This window comes from Corvus moneduloides, chromosome 3 (genome assembly GCF_009650955.1).
Source record: "Corvus moneduloides isolate bCorMon1 chromosome 3, bCorMon1.pri, whole genome shotgun sequence".
Lineage (NCBI taxonomy): Eukaryota > Metazoa > Chordata > Aves > Passeriformes > Corvidae > Corvus > Corvus moneduloides.
Genome location: NC_045478.1, coordinates 95,708,504 through 95,724,483, shown reverse-complemented (window position 1 = coordinate 95,724,483; position 15,980 = coordinate 95,708,504). Strand labels below are relative to the sequence as shown.

General features: G+C 37.6%; 1 protein-coding gene across 1 annotated transcript in view; it reads right to left on the bottom strand.

The window, feature by feature from the left end:
* THADA (THADA armadillo repeat containing) overlaps positions 1-15,980 on the bottom strand; it is a 161,268-nt gene that overhangs the window by 119,774 nt on the left and 25,514 nt on the right. Inside the window, 5 exon segments of the mRNA XM_032102842.1 lie at positions 1,148-1,239; positions 1,892-2,014; positions 3,120-3,233; positions 5,980-6,112; positions 13,316-13,425. Coding sequence (XP_031958733.1) covers positions 1,148-1,239; positions 1,892-2,014; positions 3,120-3,233; positions 5,980-6,112; positions 13,316-13,425 — 572 coding nt within the window.

Sequence of the window (15,980 nt, the reverse complement as noted above, 5' to 3'; positions counted from 1 at the left end):
TTCTTCCTCATGTTCATACATGCACAGTAACTAAGTTTTCCAAGTGGCACCTGAAATCAATTCTTTCACACAGCTAAAATGGCACCTATGTAATATCTAAAAGATGACAGAGCAGCATCCTCCCAGGACATTTAGTTTTTCAAAATATGCATGAAAATTTTATTAGTTACATGGATCAACAGTAAGGAACCACTATAAAAAGACTGGAATTTTTGAAGGTAAATTGTAACAACTGCCTTCTTTCAGAAACTGCATGCCTTGCCTGTGATGTGAAAATCCATTAGGAATTTCTGCAATGGTTACCATAACAGCCATACTGTGACCACTCCATGGCTCCACGAGCTTACCCAGGTATATTTTTTAATGAGTTTATTCTACATACAGGGTTATTTTCACATTCCTCCTAGAGCAGAAACCTCAGTTAAGGAGCACAGGGCATGGACATGCTTCATTTGCTGAAAAAGCTAAAGCAAGGGGCTGCAGGCCAAAGAAAACATGGGGGTCCTTGTGCACTAACTAGAGGGTGCAAAGAAACCAGAATGCTCAGGGCTGGGGAATTTTAAGAGCCAGAGGAGGACGGGTGTTACATAAAGTGAAATAGTAAGGGATTTGAAGCGGGACTACAGAATCCAACGGCATTTCTCTTCTTGGAAGAGAAATGGCTCTGCAAGCTGCAATTTTGGGAGCTTGGAAGAAAGAGACATGACAGTGTTCTACAGTGTAAGATTGAAGGGGAACATCTCAAACACAGGGGTGAAATTACCTCCAGACCTGCTCTAGAAGGAAGTAAACATACGTGTAACCACTGTCCCACTTCTCTTTTACCCCCTTTCTCTTTGCTCTCAAGAGCAATAGGTCTATTTTGTGACCATGAGAGACACTGGGCTTTTGGAAGAGCCACTGGTAGCAAAACCTTTCAGCAACATTCCACTCCTGTGAAACTGCACACGAGTCCAAATTAACTCTGTATTGAACAGCAGATATTTTTGGCCCTACCACTCACTCCTTGGCAGCATAGTTTAAGTACAGCTAGATGTTCTTGTAACATCGTTATTAAAATATATCCCTAAAGCAAGGAACATTTTCCAATTGCTGTTGGCTAAGGTCATGTTTCGCAAACTTAAAACTGATACAAAGTGAAGCTTACCTATTTTTTTTGGAATTTTCATCTTTCCCTCTTTTAACTCCAAAAATTCTCGTAATCAGAGCACTAAAAAGAAGCGTAGATGAATTTCGTACCTAAAGGAAAAAATAAGAACTATGCTTTAAAAATCCCTTTGAAATGTACAAAATTTTTTTTATCAGAGCCATTAATGTACAGTCAAAAAGTAGAACAGCTAAGTGAAAAGCATACTGCAGGCCTGCACATGGAAACTACTAATTCAGAGCATCTTTCCAATCAAGATGGTACTACTGGAAAGTTCAGGTTCTTTACAGATGTCTATCTTTAATATAAGGAATACATCCAGATTTCCAGGAGTTCAAAGCATTCACCCTTATGCATAGCAGATCATGAAGTGTTCTACCTGAATATGCTATATAGAATCTTCCCCTCAAGAGCAAAGTAACAGTCAGAATGAATGCAAATGCACTCCTTATTAGCTAAGTACACTGACTCCAAATTTAACAGCCAGAGAGACTTTTACCTATTAGGCCATCTTCTTACCTACTTTCTGCGAATATCAGCACTTCAAATTAAGAAAAATTAAGAAAAAAGCCACAACCAAATTTTTTTTTTTTTTTGCAGCTCTACATTAATTTTTACTGTACCTTAAAGTATTATATTCCAGAAATTGTGGTACTGCCATTTATAAACACGACCAAAGCTTCACTGAACAGCACCACTCTATATCCTGTTAAATTAGAGAAGCAAAATCAAGAATTAACTTACTGCCCAGACAGGTGACATAAACCCTAGAATTGATGCTTTTATTCCATCTGCAACATAAGGCACGATGTTTTCACCTAACCGTGTATCCCTGTACAGTGCCCGGAGGATATTTAAAGCATGAACCTGTGTTGGGAGAAGAAATATATGAAAAATATAAACTCATTAGTAAATATCTTAAATTTAGTTTATGTAATTACAGCAGTGAACATGCAGAGCAAATACAATCTATATACACATTTACAGCACTTTATTTCCATATTAAATGCAAGAAATACTGCTGCTTAAAAATGCATTAAAATGGTGCTGCAGTAAACACTGTTAAAAACAGTTGCAGTTTAAAATTATATTCCTCCAACAACTATAATTACTAGTTGCAAGTGAAGGCCAACGTTCTTTTTTCCTTAGTTTATCATGGCTGTAAAAATAACTTTTGAAGTTCAGAATCATCTTTTCCAACATTCTTGACATGCTGTAAATACTGTGAGAAAAAATAAACTACAACTCACAGGAGGGCAATATTAAGCTAATACTGACAGCCAGGCTAGCTTTACCATGTGGAGCATTTTCAGATATTTCTCTGCCCTCTGTAAGGGAAGGTGGTAATACATGTAGCTTCACAGACTTTGACAAGGCTACATAAATTTATACCAGCAGAAGATCTGGCAGAGTCATTAGAACATACTTCTATGTATTGTGAACAAATTATGGCTTGCATTTACAAACAGACAGAAAGGACATGATAACAACATTTTGAATACAGGTCCTGCCTTTAAAGTAAGTTTTTTTAATATTCCAAATGTATGTATTTAAGTTTTAGAAATTACTAAGTATGACTAACTCAGTTTTCATGGCGTGTTTTACTATAATTCATGCATAAATAACTCATTTATTTCTTTTAAAATGTAAGCAAAACTTTCTTGTTCACTTACAAACTTGTAAAAGGGAAGTTACTTATCTATCTGTTTAGAAATACACTAGAGGCAGTAAATTGCTTATATATGATTTCATTTGCTGTACTAGGAAAAAACCTATGGAATTACGCCCAATCCATTTTTCATTATGTTTTACAGTAACTTTGTAACCTTGCCCATGCAAACACATTTTAAAATCTAGCTATAGATAATAAGAACAGAATTTCCTTATTAGAAACATACACTTTCCTTAACTGTTTGAAATAGTGCAAAATACACTTTTGACATTTGCCTTCTGATGAGAGGCTGAATTTTACCTGTGGAATTACACTTAATGATTCATTCAAAGGTGCAGCCAGAGATATCAACTCTTTCATTGTCATTTTCAGCAAATCTGTTTTGCTCTTCTTTGGTTCTGATGCCAACAAAGCCTATAGAAAGGAGAAAAAAAAAATTAAAAATCAGGTGTTTCTAGCCATTTTTCTGTACTACCAGTTCTGTGCCATATTCCTATATTTACCAAACCACAGCCTAGCTTCTGACCATATAGAAAGACTAAGGAAGAATTTGCAAAAAAGTTTCAGTTTCAACTCTTAGCTTTGTTCAAAGCTTCTAAGTATAAAAATCGTAGCATTTATGACAGCAAAAATGCTGTACTATACATACTTACATTTCCTAGCATGGACTTCTTTTTAGGTTAATAACCCATATATAAGATAATAAGGGCTGGCCAAATAATAAATTCTGCTTTGCAACACAGGAAAAACAAGCAGCACATTTTTTAAAAAAGAGAAGAGATTCATCTATCTCCAAATAGTATTTCAGTGGGTAGGACATCCAGCTGAGATGAAAATGCTCTTAATTCAGTTCTCTAAATTCAGTCCTGAATTTAGAAGAGTCTTTCTCTCTGTCTAGTAGCTCTTGCTGAATTTGTCCAAGTTAGTACAAATGGATAATCATAAATCATTTATTAGTAATAAAAGATTATTATCCATTTGTGCTTTAGGGCCTACAGTCTGTTCAGCATCAGTAAGAACCAAATGGATCAACTGCAAATGAAATACAGTGTTCAGGCAGAAACCCAGGAGTAGTTTCTGTCAGTTTATCAGTACCTTTAATGATAGGAGAAACAAAGAGGGCGGGGAGGGAAAAAGGTGTTCATGAAGTATACCAAGTGGAGAATGAATTGAAGACTAAAATTTCATAATGTTAAAGCTGAAACTCATATTTTCCCACCCACTAACTGGAGCTGTACCTTTGCACTATTCAGTAATACCATTCCGATTTTAAAGAGGTCATGGAATGGTTAAAACCTTAAAAAATTACATATTCTCATGCAAATAGATGTGTTTTAGCTAAACAAGAACACAACACAGGATGTGTTAGAGACCAATAGCAAAGAGACCACAATGTGCCTTGATTTTATGCATTAATAACTTTTTTTGCTGTTAGGATACACATTACAACTTATTTTTATTATTTTTATTATCTGAATGCAACATGTCATTGAAGGTTTAATTCATTTTACTGAGTCTACGGGCACATTCAAAACTACTGCCAAAGAACACTAACACATCTCTTTACTATAAAATTACAATTTGACAATAGTTTATTTCAGACTAATCCCAACGTTAATTTAAAACCTTCCCATTAATTGACTAGACTAACTTTGTACGCTTCCAGAGCTGTCAAAAAAGAACTCTCTGATCTGTTTATCCACAGAGCTGTGGAACAGTGCAAGCTTTGCCCTAAGGAATCAGTAGGCCAACTACAGACTACACACATTTTCTGCAGTGGGATACCACTGGATCCTCCTAGTCCTTACAGTAACGTAACTTTTCACATAAAAACTGATTTGAACATGCTTGGTTATTTCCACATTGTCAAGATTAAAACTAGGGAATGTCCACCAGATTCAAACTGTGTGGTGTGAATGGGGAAACCAGAAAACATGAAATGACCAAATTCCTTCTGTAGATAACTTACAGATACAAGTGAGAAAGAGATTTAACTGCTGAAACTGAACAGGAAAAATGTCTCCAAAACCAATGCCCTACTTCTGATCTCTGCTGCCTTGCACACACACATCTAGCAAAGCCAGGAGCAGGCTGTGACTGACATAAGAGGTCAGACAGAAGCCGGCTGCCTCAACTTTCTCAGGGCAAACTCGGAGTAGAAAACAAGCAAGATTAATTATTCTGGCAGAGAGAGCTTGCTCCCAGCAGTCCCTCAGATTCTTGGAACGTGCTTGAGACTGTACTTCAGAGAGTGAAGAAAGTTACAAATCGTATTGTTCATCTTGGACTCCTGTCTTAGAAAACTGGGTGAAAATCAAAATCATGGAGGTTAATCTAGGGGAAAGCAAATATGGTTGCTTTGAGGAACAAAGGAATGAAAATAGGTGAAGTGTAATCTGCAAAACCAACTCTGCAGTGACTGACCCCACAAGAATGTAGATGAGCTGCTGCATACTAATATGGGGCATTCAGCAAGAAGTGACACTTCAAGCAGAGACAAAACACTGCCATGCAACCACCAGTTCTGAACTTGGCAGAAGTCAGAGGCTGGGATTTATGGAGCTGATGGCAACAGAAGGAGCGGGAAGAATGTGGGAGCATGGCCCCACATTCACAGATAGAAGTCTTCAGTAATCTACTCCTTCATTGCACTTGAGACTGCCAGTCAACACCTGTTAATGTGACACTATTATTAGTGCTTTATTGCTTTTGAAAGGCCTTCCCAAGTTCTTTGCAAGATTTTCTAGGCCACCATTTCACAATTCTGTGAAGGTCTGTTCATATTTTACCATCCTTTTGCTTTGCACTGAAGTAGCACATAGTTACATGGCTAACAAAGCCTTACTTAATCTCTGTATTAATTTACGAATGTGCCAGAATTATTACAGTTGTAACACAAAGCCTAAACACAGTCTTTAGAAATGCCATTGAAATCTACCACAAAAATCTCAAGAGACAACAGAACTGAGGTGTCAAATATCATTTAATTACAAACAGCTTCTTGGTTGCACAAAGGCAAACAAAGTGTGTATAATAAAAAGGAAAAAAAACAACTGATCAAAAGGGGTTGAAGTGGGAAAAATAAGTATGTCATTTTCTTTTTTCTAATGGCCTTTCTGAAGAACACATTTAAGTCAGAGGCAGTAACATGAGTTGGTACCTGTATGTAGAATGGAATTCCTGCACTCCGTCTGGTTGCACACAGTGTGGAAGAAGGATCACAAGATTTGATTTCTTCTAACACATAGCTTAGCCACTGCTCTGGCATCTTGTGCAGACTCTCACTGTTACACCTACATCAAACAAATATATAAGAAACATGAAACAAGTGAATAAAACAAGGACAAAGTCAAAGAAAGCATTTAGCAACCTTAAGAACTATTTCTTACTGTATGTTAACATCTCCAAGCACATACACAGATTTTTATTATGAAACAAGATGAATTTTAAAATAAATTGTACATTTTTCCAGTGTTGGTACAAATTATATTAACCCTACTTATTAAGTGCCACTATCAAAATATATTTAACTGAACAGAAAACAAGATTCTGTGCTTCCATGCTGCAACAATTCTCTTTTGCCAAAAATTGCTACCATGTTCTGGAGAAAAAAAACAAAGACATATGCACATCAGCCACTGCGTAGGAAGTGACACTTCACAAATTCCTATCTTTGTTGCCACACAGTAGCTGATGCGTGACCCTTACACTAACTAATAATCATGTTTATAACCATACAAACCAAAACTGAAGCCCCTCAAAGTAAGTACACATTATGTAAATAACCCTGCAAACCTCAGAGCAATGGAAGGAATGAAAAACATGACATACTGCTCTTTTCAAAATACTAAGTCAAACTTTTCGTAAAACACCTAAATTGCTCTCCTATCATCAAATACTCCTCCTCTGCAGTTATAAAACTCAGCATTGCCTGAAAGCAAAGGACTTCCAAGGACAAGGGAAAACCCAAGTCTGTTTCAATTACTGGTGCAGTTCAGTTCAGTGAAATGTACCACATTCAGTGTGTAACACCAGCCCATTAATCTTATGTCAATGTTCCAAAAGGTCCATTCATTGTTACAGAAATTTCTATTAACAGGACATTGTTATTAAAACCTGTCACACTGGTTTGACACGTGAGTCAGAGTAGAAGAAATAATTCATCACTGTGGGCAATACAATTGCAATTACCTCAACCATGCAGGACTTGCCTTACCTAAAAATATGAACCATAATTAAATTCTTGCTTAAGTAGTGAGACCTTACGGTAAGACTACAATCAAGTTTTCTACCTGGGTGACTACCATAAAGAATTTAAAAGAAAAGGTAAAAGGCAGCAGGTACTGATGTGAATACCAAAATCTAATGGAAGGTCTGCATCTATTCTCTTCTTCATCCTCCTCTTATTAAAGCAAGAATTTACATAGGCTAAAAACCTGATCATGAACAATAAACAAGGCTTTAATCTGTAGTGAAACCCTCCTTTCCTTCTTTAACAAAATAAACAGAAAGCTGGTAATGCAGAAAACCAAGGTCACAGGAAGTGCCAGACAGGTCAGCAGAAGACACAGGACACTTCTTACTGTCCAGTAATTCCTGCATGATTTCCACCACATTTCTTACACTGCTGCCAGGCATTCTCCCCCTTTTAAGGGCAGCACCTCTTCAAAAGGGCAGTCAGGATGCAAACCACCAGTGCAGAGCTCAAGAGGAACAGGGCTTCACAAGCAATACGTCACCTTATACCATGGCATTAAAGAAAGGCACCTCCTGCCCCAAGCCTATGACAGAAGCAATCAGATTAACCTGGAAACTCACAGTGAGTTCTCTTTTCTTTGACTGCTCTCCTTCTTTTGCTGATAATTGGCTTCTCCATGCTTACTTTCAGGATCCATTCCTTTGCTCACTTTTGGGTACACAATGAGGATACAAGTCTAGGATTGAGGCTACACAAAACTTCTCAGGGATCTCCTCCATGAGTCTCAGCAGTTACACACTACTTTGCAGTTCTTTTCGTCCACATCAACACATTCTGCAAAAGCTGCTCCTTCTGATCATGGCTGCACCTTGTCTTACCACCCCAGCTAAGCAGAATTTAAATGTCTTCATTCAGTCATGCAGAGAACAGTGCTCATCTCTCTTCAGTATGTTATCTTAGTATTAACACAAACACCCCACAACAAATACTCTCATCTGCTGGGGGGCAGAGGAGCACAAAGTAAAGCATTAGGGAAATATTCAGAAGTTGCTATGTAGCCCACTGAATATTTTATTCTTAAGTAAACTGAGGGGTTTTTCTCCTTGCAGTCCTAGTAGAAAGACGAGAAGCATACTGAAGTCAAACTTCAGACTCCCTTAAAGCCATATTGCTTTGATCTTGCCACAAGTAATTCTACCTTGTTCACTCACCCACCAATGTACTTTTATTTATTAGAAGGTGAAAGAGTTACTGCTCTGGAGTTAGAAACATTAGAGACTATTGACTTTGCAATGGAGATGACTACTCCCTTCCACTTGGCAGCTCTGTCTCCTTGTGGTCTGGCAAGAAGAATATTGTCACAAGAAGCAGGTGGCCCTAAGTTTTAAGAATAACAAAGCTTTACAATAAAAAAAATTAAAGCCTCAAGCTCAAATGTCATTTTCCAGAATGAAAAAGTAATTATTTCTACCAGATCAAACAAATACTGCTGATAATGAAAATATAACACAGTAAATTGATACACAAATTACTTAAGATGCAGAACATTAAGTGTGATCTACAGCTTTCTGTCTGTCCATCTGTCAGTTAAAACAATTTCATACATACCCTAAACCCTTTCTGTGGTCAGTATCAAGGAATACAAAAGCCTGGCAATCCAAAGTTAAAGTAAAGTCCTCTCCCTAAGCCATATATCTGTACCTTCTCCTATCCAAAATAAATGGTGTGTTAATGATGGGTTGGTCTTGAATTTGGCCTTCCTGGATGCAAGTGCTTTGTGGCATAAATGTCACATGACCAGAAGCATTTTTCTATATGTGTATATCCAGAATTCAGTGTTTCCAATCACTGTGAGCAGTTCCTATCTAGGGAAAAAGGGGGTTTCTTTCACCATTTTTTCTCTCTCAACAGGCCTTCAGTATCATTCTTTTTCACATAAACAATGATTCCCATTTTTTATGTTAGACATAATATTGCCCCCTGGCACTTCTCAAAGAGACAAGAATCTAGCCTCAAAAACCCATTACTATTCAAGTTGTAAGTCTACTTCTAAGAACAACTCTTCTGAAACTACGAAGTCCTTCCACTTGCATCCTCCTTTTCATAACATCTGCTCTACATGAAGCAAAGTTTTCCAGATTATATACGTGCACTGAGAAGGGTTTGAGGTTTCTCTATCAGTAAAGCAGAGCAGAGAGAACCTTAGGCGGCCTCAAAATCTCAAAACGACAGTATCATTACCCATCTCTCTCTCTCACACCAAGCAGGAAAAGAAATCGGAGGGAAAACACAAACACTGTTAAAAATTAACACATCTTCAACCTGAGCAGTGCCCTACCATTGTATCTTTTACTTCCTTATCTCATGTATTTCCGAACTCTACAAACACCTCAATACACAAGAACGGTTCTTCTCCCCCAGTTTCTTTCTCTCCCTTCGACACTCTTTCCTTCATCTGTCATTACACTTTTGCTGAAAAGTTATTTACAATTTTAATAAGCTTCACTAGAAGGTCCATTAGTGATATCATCATTTTAAAAGTCTTCCTGGCAGATCATAGCAGGCTGGGAGAGCAGAGTTACCGTCACTTCAGAGCAACAGAATGAGATGGAAGCAGAGTTTACTGCAAACGATTAGGAGCAGTCTACTCTCAGTTCCCCAAAAGAAATATTACAGAAGATCAGACACTGACTAGGTACAGATGAGTAATTTTCACTAATACTAACAGATTAAACACTTGTAAAATCAAAGCATCATTTTTCTTTATCATTAGATTTCCAGAAAACTGTCATGGTCCTAACTTGCTGCATCCCATAAAACAGTGTTCATCAAGTTTAAGATCCAATTCAAATGTTTAGAAGTGTTCAAAATAAATTATTCTTAAGTAAACACATTGCTCTGTATGACGTTACCCTTTCCAAACCTTACCCTTGCATTCTGCAACCTTAGTGAAGCAAAGCACTACCACCATAGCTATGCAACACCATTTGAGATTCCCAGAAGTCTTTATGTTCTACCTGATGTCTCAGTAAAGAGATCACTAAATAAAAGCAAAGCAGGCAAAACGTCATTTGGGACAGAGAAATTGCTTGAGTAGTAAGGATTACAGGAGATTCAAGTTTAAAACAGATTTCTGACTTTTCTTAATCACCATGTTATCAGACCAAATGAGCATTTTTAATTTCTCCAGGCCTTTGACAGGAAATACTCTTTTTAAAAACACATTGCTTATTTCACTGATATGAATGTTGCTTGTTATGTAACTGTATGGTTTTCTGGAGGTGCAGCTGCAGGCAACATTAAGCAGGCGTGACAAAGGGAGCACTACACTCCCAGAAGGAGTATCAACAGGGAAATAGAAGAATGGTAACCTGCATACTGAAAGCCAACTCAGCAATTTACATCCAAATTTCAAGACAGATCAGTTTCATCAGGTTTGTAAGAAATCTCTGCAGAGGAAATATTTTTCTTTCACCACTAACTCAAACAGGTCTGAAAACCATCGTTCTGTCTAGAAAGAAGTCTGCTCTTGGTTCTTAAAAAGACTTTTAAGGCTTTAAAAAAAAAAAAAAAAGGGTTTAAAAAGGGTTTAAAAAGTCTTGGTGTTTAAGGGTTGTACAGCTAAAAGCGAGCTCAGATAAAAGACACTGCAGAACAAGGCTTTTAAGAAATGCTTAGCTAAAATAAGTGAAGTACCATGTTCAACTGGTGTCATTCACAAATGCCTGGGAAAAGAATTTGGCACAATCTTAGATTTTTCAGTGCGTTTCACAGAAAGAACAAATTCAAGTGTCAAGGGTGCTTTTGCATATCTTGAGTTCAATCCTGTTCAACGAGGTATCACGTTAAGGTGTACATTACTACAAGCTGCCCCAGACAAAAGCTTTCTCCTCGGGCATTTGTGGACACAGCAGTAAATTAATACAGATTCTGACACACGTGCTTCAGGACTGTCCATGAGCCTCTCAGCTGTGAGAGAGCCAGTGGAGATTCACTTGCAGAACGGAGCCCCTCAGCTGCAGCAGGGGACGTGGAAAGACTCCATGACAACCAACAGACCCGCAAGGCAGCTGCATTCACCGAGACTTAATTCACCCTTTTTGGAGCAGAGTCTCAAAATACTCCTCATATCCCAGGAGCACCAAATCAAAGAGTCATTTCCTGTTCTGGTATCAGTCTCCTTTCTCCTTTGTTTTAAATACAAATATAAGCCTTGAGACCTGTAGTTCCTGGAAAATACTGTCTTCCATTGAAACGGATGTACTTCCACAGAGCTGCTCTCCAGTTCTTGTATATCTTTTTTCCCAAAGGAACACTTGCTCGACTTGAAATAATCTTAACTTTAAAAATGCTAGGCAGTATGGATGATCAAAAAATTGTAATGAATAACTGCTAATTCAGAAGAGGAAGTTTCCTTAATTTTGGAGGGGTTTTGTTCTGGATGATACATACGTATCACTTAATGTTTGAGTAATTTTCAGGAAAGCAGAGTTCTCTTGGGCTTGGCTCTTCATTTTTCAACCCAACATAAGGCTGCTGTTAAGTGGATTGTGCTCCATTAAATACAATGGCAGAAAGCAGGAGAGGCAACAAACACATCAGTAGCTTTTCCAAAGTCTAGGTAGATTTGCTCTACTTTATTTGCCTCAGCTTTTGAAAGAAACTTAAAAACTGAAAATCAAAGAAAAACAGCTCGTGTGCTATAAACTGACTGCATGTCTTATATATATATGTTTTCCATTATTTCCTGCTTTTTACTTTGCCTTTGCTACATGACAATCCCGCATATTGACTGAGATTAGACCAGTGGGGCTGTACCTGCTTGGATTTTGTCCTCCTTTCTCCTCTCAAAAAGACTCATGGTAGTAAGAGGTCTGTTTGCTGGTTGTTTTCTTTTTTTTTTAAACTGTATTATTTGGAGGGTCACACTCTCTCTTCAATTTGATGGGAGAAAACTTACATCACCTTAGAATTTCCCGAACCAAGTTTTCATAGTATAGAAGAACACCACAATATCTAAACAAATGTACATAAAATATATGGACAGGTAAAAAGATAAGCAGTAAGCTTCTTTTTTTCCTTTTAGAGTAAACAGCCAAGTGTAGAGCAAGGTTGTGTGAGCGCTCAATGAACTTCTCAGGCCAATGTGAAATCCCTCAGATTGCTATAATCTGAAAGAAAATAATGTACCTTGTAGAGACAGATGCCCAACAGAATCATGGCATGCAGTTTAACATCCCCCTGGCACACAGAACAAACACCACTACGTGTCAAACACCCATTTCTGCAGCAGTGCTGGTACACAGATGCAGCAGCCTCACCCAGCATCCTGTAGCAGAGACCAACCCTCAATTCTGTTGGGAAAATTGTCTGAGGGGACACACAGTGAACCTGATCAGCCAGCCAGCCTGTACTAAAACCATCAAAACTGTTTCCAGTATGAAATAAAGAAAAAGATCTGCACCTCAAACTGGCTGATGTGGGGCGAAAGGGAAACACTGGTTATTTAACCTGGCATTGATGTGAAAATACAGATGCTTCAAATTGAAAATCTGACTGGTCTTTCAAAAAAACACATCTTTAAAAAAAAAAAAACAAAAACCCAAATAAAACCCCACCAACTCTACCTAGTCAGTAGAAATTTTAATTTGTCTTATTAAAATGTGGATGCAATATAAACAGTGTATACCACAAAGAAACATAAGCAGCACTTGAAATCAGTAGCTAAGCATGTAATGGAAATTCCAAGGATCCTGCCCAGACCTCAGGACAATTCTGTCCATTTAGTTCCTCTAGGAAATTATGAAGTTACAAGGGGAAAGAAATAAACCAGAGTGCATATCACACCTTGTGATGCACTGTCAGGTAGTCTTCCAAATGTCACAATAGCCAACTCAGTGACAGGTAATAGAAGTTTCCAAGAAAATGCCCTGGCTAAAGCAGAAAGTCTGGCATACATTTTCATAAAGCACCAGAAAAGGGGAGTGAAATGGAGGAACTTGACACTCCTACTTTTCCCAAGAGTTTTTAAGAGCTGTTCAGGAAACTAACATGCCAGAAACAAAGAAAAATGAAGCAAGCATTATATGTCTGTATCATTTTTCAATGCCTAAGCGCCATCTCTAAGTATTGCACTCCAAGTCACAGACATCATGTAAGTGCCATAATCATGCCTACACCAAACGTAAATAAAATCTACATGAAAGCAACGATCTGCCTGCACAGTCAGTTTCAGGATCAATGCCAAAGTTTGGTAAAACTATTCTATTAAAAACTCAGCAAGTTGCCCATCTTCTACCTGGAAAGTATTTCTGTAAGTTGCACAAAGCCAGCATATGCCAATTCAAATGCACCCCTGTGCCTTGATTGCAGCAGATGATGTTTAAAGTAATCACCAATATTTTTAACCTAAAAAAGAAAAAAAAAAGCTATTAAGCCATTTGAAATTATACACACATTATTTATATACGCAAAATATTCTGCAGTTAAAAGCAGCAATCCTCCCTCTTGTTGCAAAGGTCACTGGAACAAGCAAAAAGCAAGTCCTATAATAAACAACCATTTACTTTAATGATAACAAATATTATACTCAATCTTTTAGGTTAAAGGGGTAGTTCTGTATTCTTTAAAAAAGGCCAAAAATATAAAGGACATAAAATTGGTTATTTGTCCATGATGGACATACTCAGATTTTAATAAAAGAAAGAGACAACTCTGATTTTTAGGGGGAAACAAATTCAGAAACCTTCTTGTTTGCCTACATGCTTGCCTAAAATCCCAAAGAAAATACCAAATAAAGCATAACAGCATAAAAAAACCCCTAAAAATATTTAAGATATTAAGTTCAAACTCCAAAAATTGTACCAAAGGGAGACAAATCTACATTAGACTAGGTAATACTTAGATAAATACAATTTTTTAACGTTCCAGAATTCTGCATAATTGCTGTTGACCATTGGAAACAATTTTAAAATGAAGAAGATGTTGTAGTAATGAAAGCTATTTTTAAATGCATTAAAACATAAATATGATAACTAAACTTCCACTTAGAGTTACACTCTACAGCTCTATTACAATAACAAGCTTTTAAATCTGTTTGGAAGCTTACAGATCCACACAATCTCATTCCACGGAGCATAGGCTGTCTTGTTTGTTGATTTTTTTTTCTTTTAATTCTCATCAACTTTCAAGGTCTAAATCAAACTCCCATTTAATTTGTTTAAAATGCATAGCACATACTTAATGCCATTATGCAAAATTTTCTTCAGGGGTCCTTCTTAAAAGTTCTCCTGAAAAGTTTCTTTAAAGCTTTCTATAAAAACATGCATAAAATCACATCAAGCTCTTATAAACTTCAGCTTGTTCTGTTACTTATACAATTACTCTAATACTTTAATAGTCTGACAAGTAATTAAGTTGTATGGGAAGTTAATGTCGTATCTACCTATATGGTTTTTCAACCTCCTGTTAAGTAATTTGCATCACCCAAGCAATGAGATTGCAATAATTTAATAAAAAAACCAAAATCTGAGAGAGTCTACATATTTCCTGCAGCTAAAACTCACTTAATGCGAAACACACAATAACTGGAGATACTTGAGCTAAAAAAGTTATTTCTGAGACGATTTTAAGGTAGCTTATGTAGCCACAGGGTTTCATTTCCGCCTTCTAGTCCAAACAGGAGGAGTAAGTGCCCCTTATGCACAAGGGGCTGACCCACAGACAGAGCAGTTCTCCAGGTGTGTAAACAAAACCAAACCAAGAAAACCATACACATGCAAATCAATTTGCCAGCCTGTCCCAGCACCATGCTTATGTTTTTAGAAAAATTCATATGAGGGGGTTTTTTTTGGTCATGTAACTTTCAACTTTACTATTTATACTTCTGAGCTTTCTGCAACAGTCAAGCCGACTAGAAGCTTGCATCAAATTGAACTCACAGGTTGGAAGAAGCACTGCCACAACTCAGTTCTTTGTCAGAAATTTAGAATGTAACAGGTGAGTCTTACTAATTCAACAACCAACAAGTTACAGGGCAACACTTGCTGCTGAAGGCAAGAATCTGGGTACTCAAGATAGAAATTGTCTACAACATCTTCCAGAAGATTAATACAGGCAATTGGACAGTTAAGTTTTTACTTCTGCTGCCTGTTTCTTTACACTTTGGCACATAGCTCTGGCAAGCTTAACGCTCAAAACTGTCTTAAAACTTCCCAGGTGAGATAAACAGGAGTTTGAGGACGAGCTTAATGTTCCCCCAGACTTGGAGCATTCATGGTTTGCAGATCATATGACAAAAGCAACACAAAATCTTCATTAGATGGCATTTTGTCTATCACCTGGTGGTTACGTGATACTATTTCTGTTAGTTTTCTTAACAGGCAGAACTTTGAGCCTGCCATCTCTGGACTTTTAGGATCAGATGGAAAATGAGAAGTAGAATATGCATTTGAATAGAGAGAGATTCCTCCAGCTATACTCTGCACTTCCTATGTCTATTTCTATTTCTGAAGGCAAGGCCACCACTGTAAAACAGCTGAGGTTTTGAAGACTCCTCTATACACACATCTGCACACCAAGGAGCTGAAGATGTCACAGCCAGTGCACACCGGACCATCAACTGCCATGTAAACCCAATTTCCTACTCAAAAGACAAGGAGAGTGCAAATGTGATAGCGTCCCAACTTCCTAGCAACAACAATAAAGCATCATGCACAAGCTGCCTCCCTGCCAGCCTCTCCCCCATAGGTAGACAGCACAATAGGCAGCACTAGTGCTACAAAGGGTAGCCCCCAGCACCACACTGCCTACCACGAGGCAGTTCTGTTGTGCCATTTCCTAATGCACACCAGCACTGTAAGACACTGTTTGTCCACCTGCATGCTCCATTAAAAAAGCAGCTACAAGCAATCAGAAGACTCTGAGCAAATTCAGCACTCACTGTGATCTTTTGGGTGAATAAA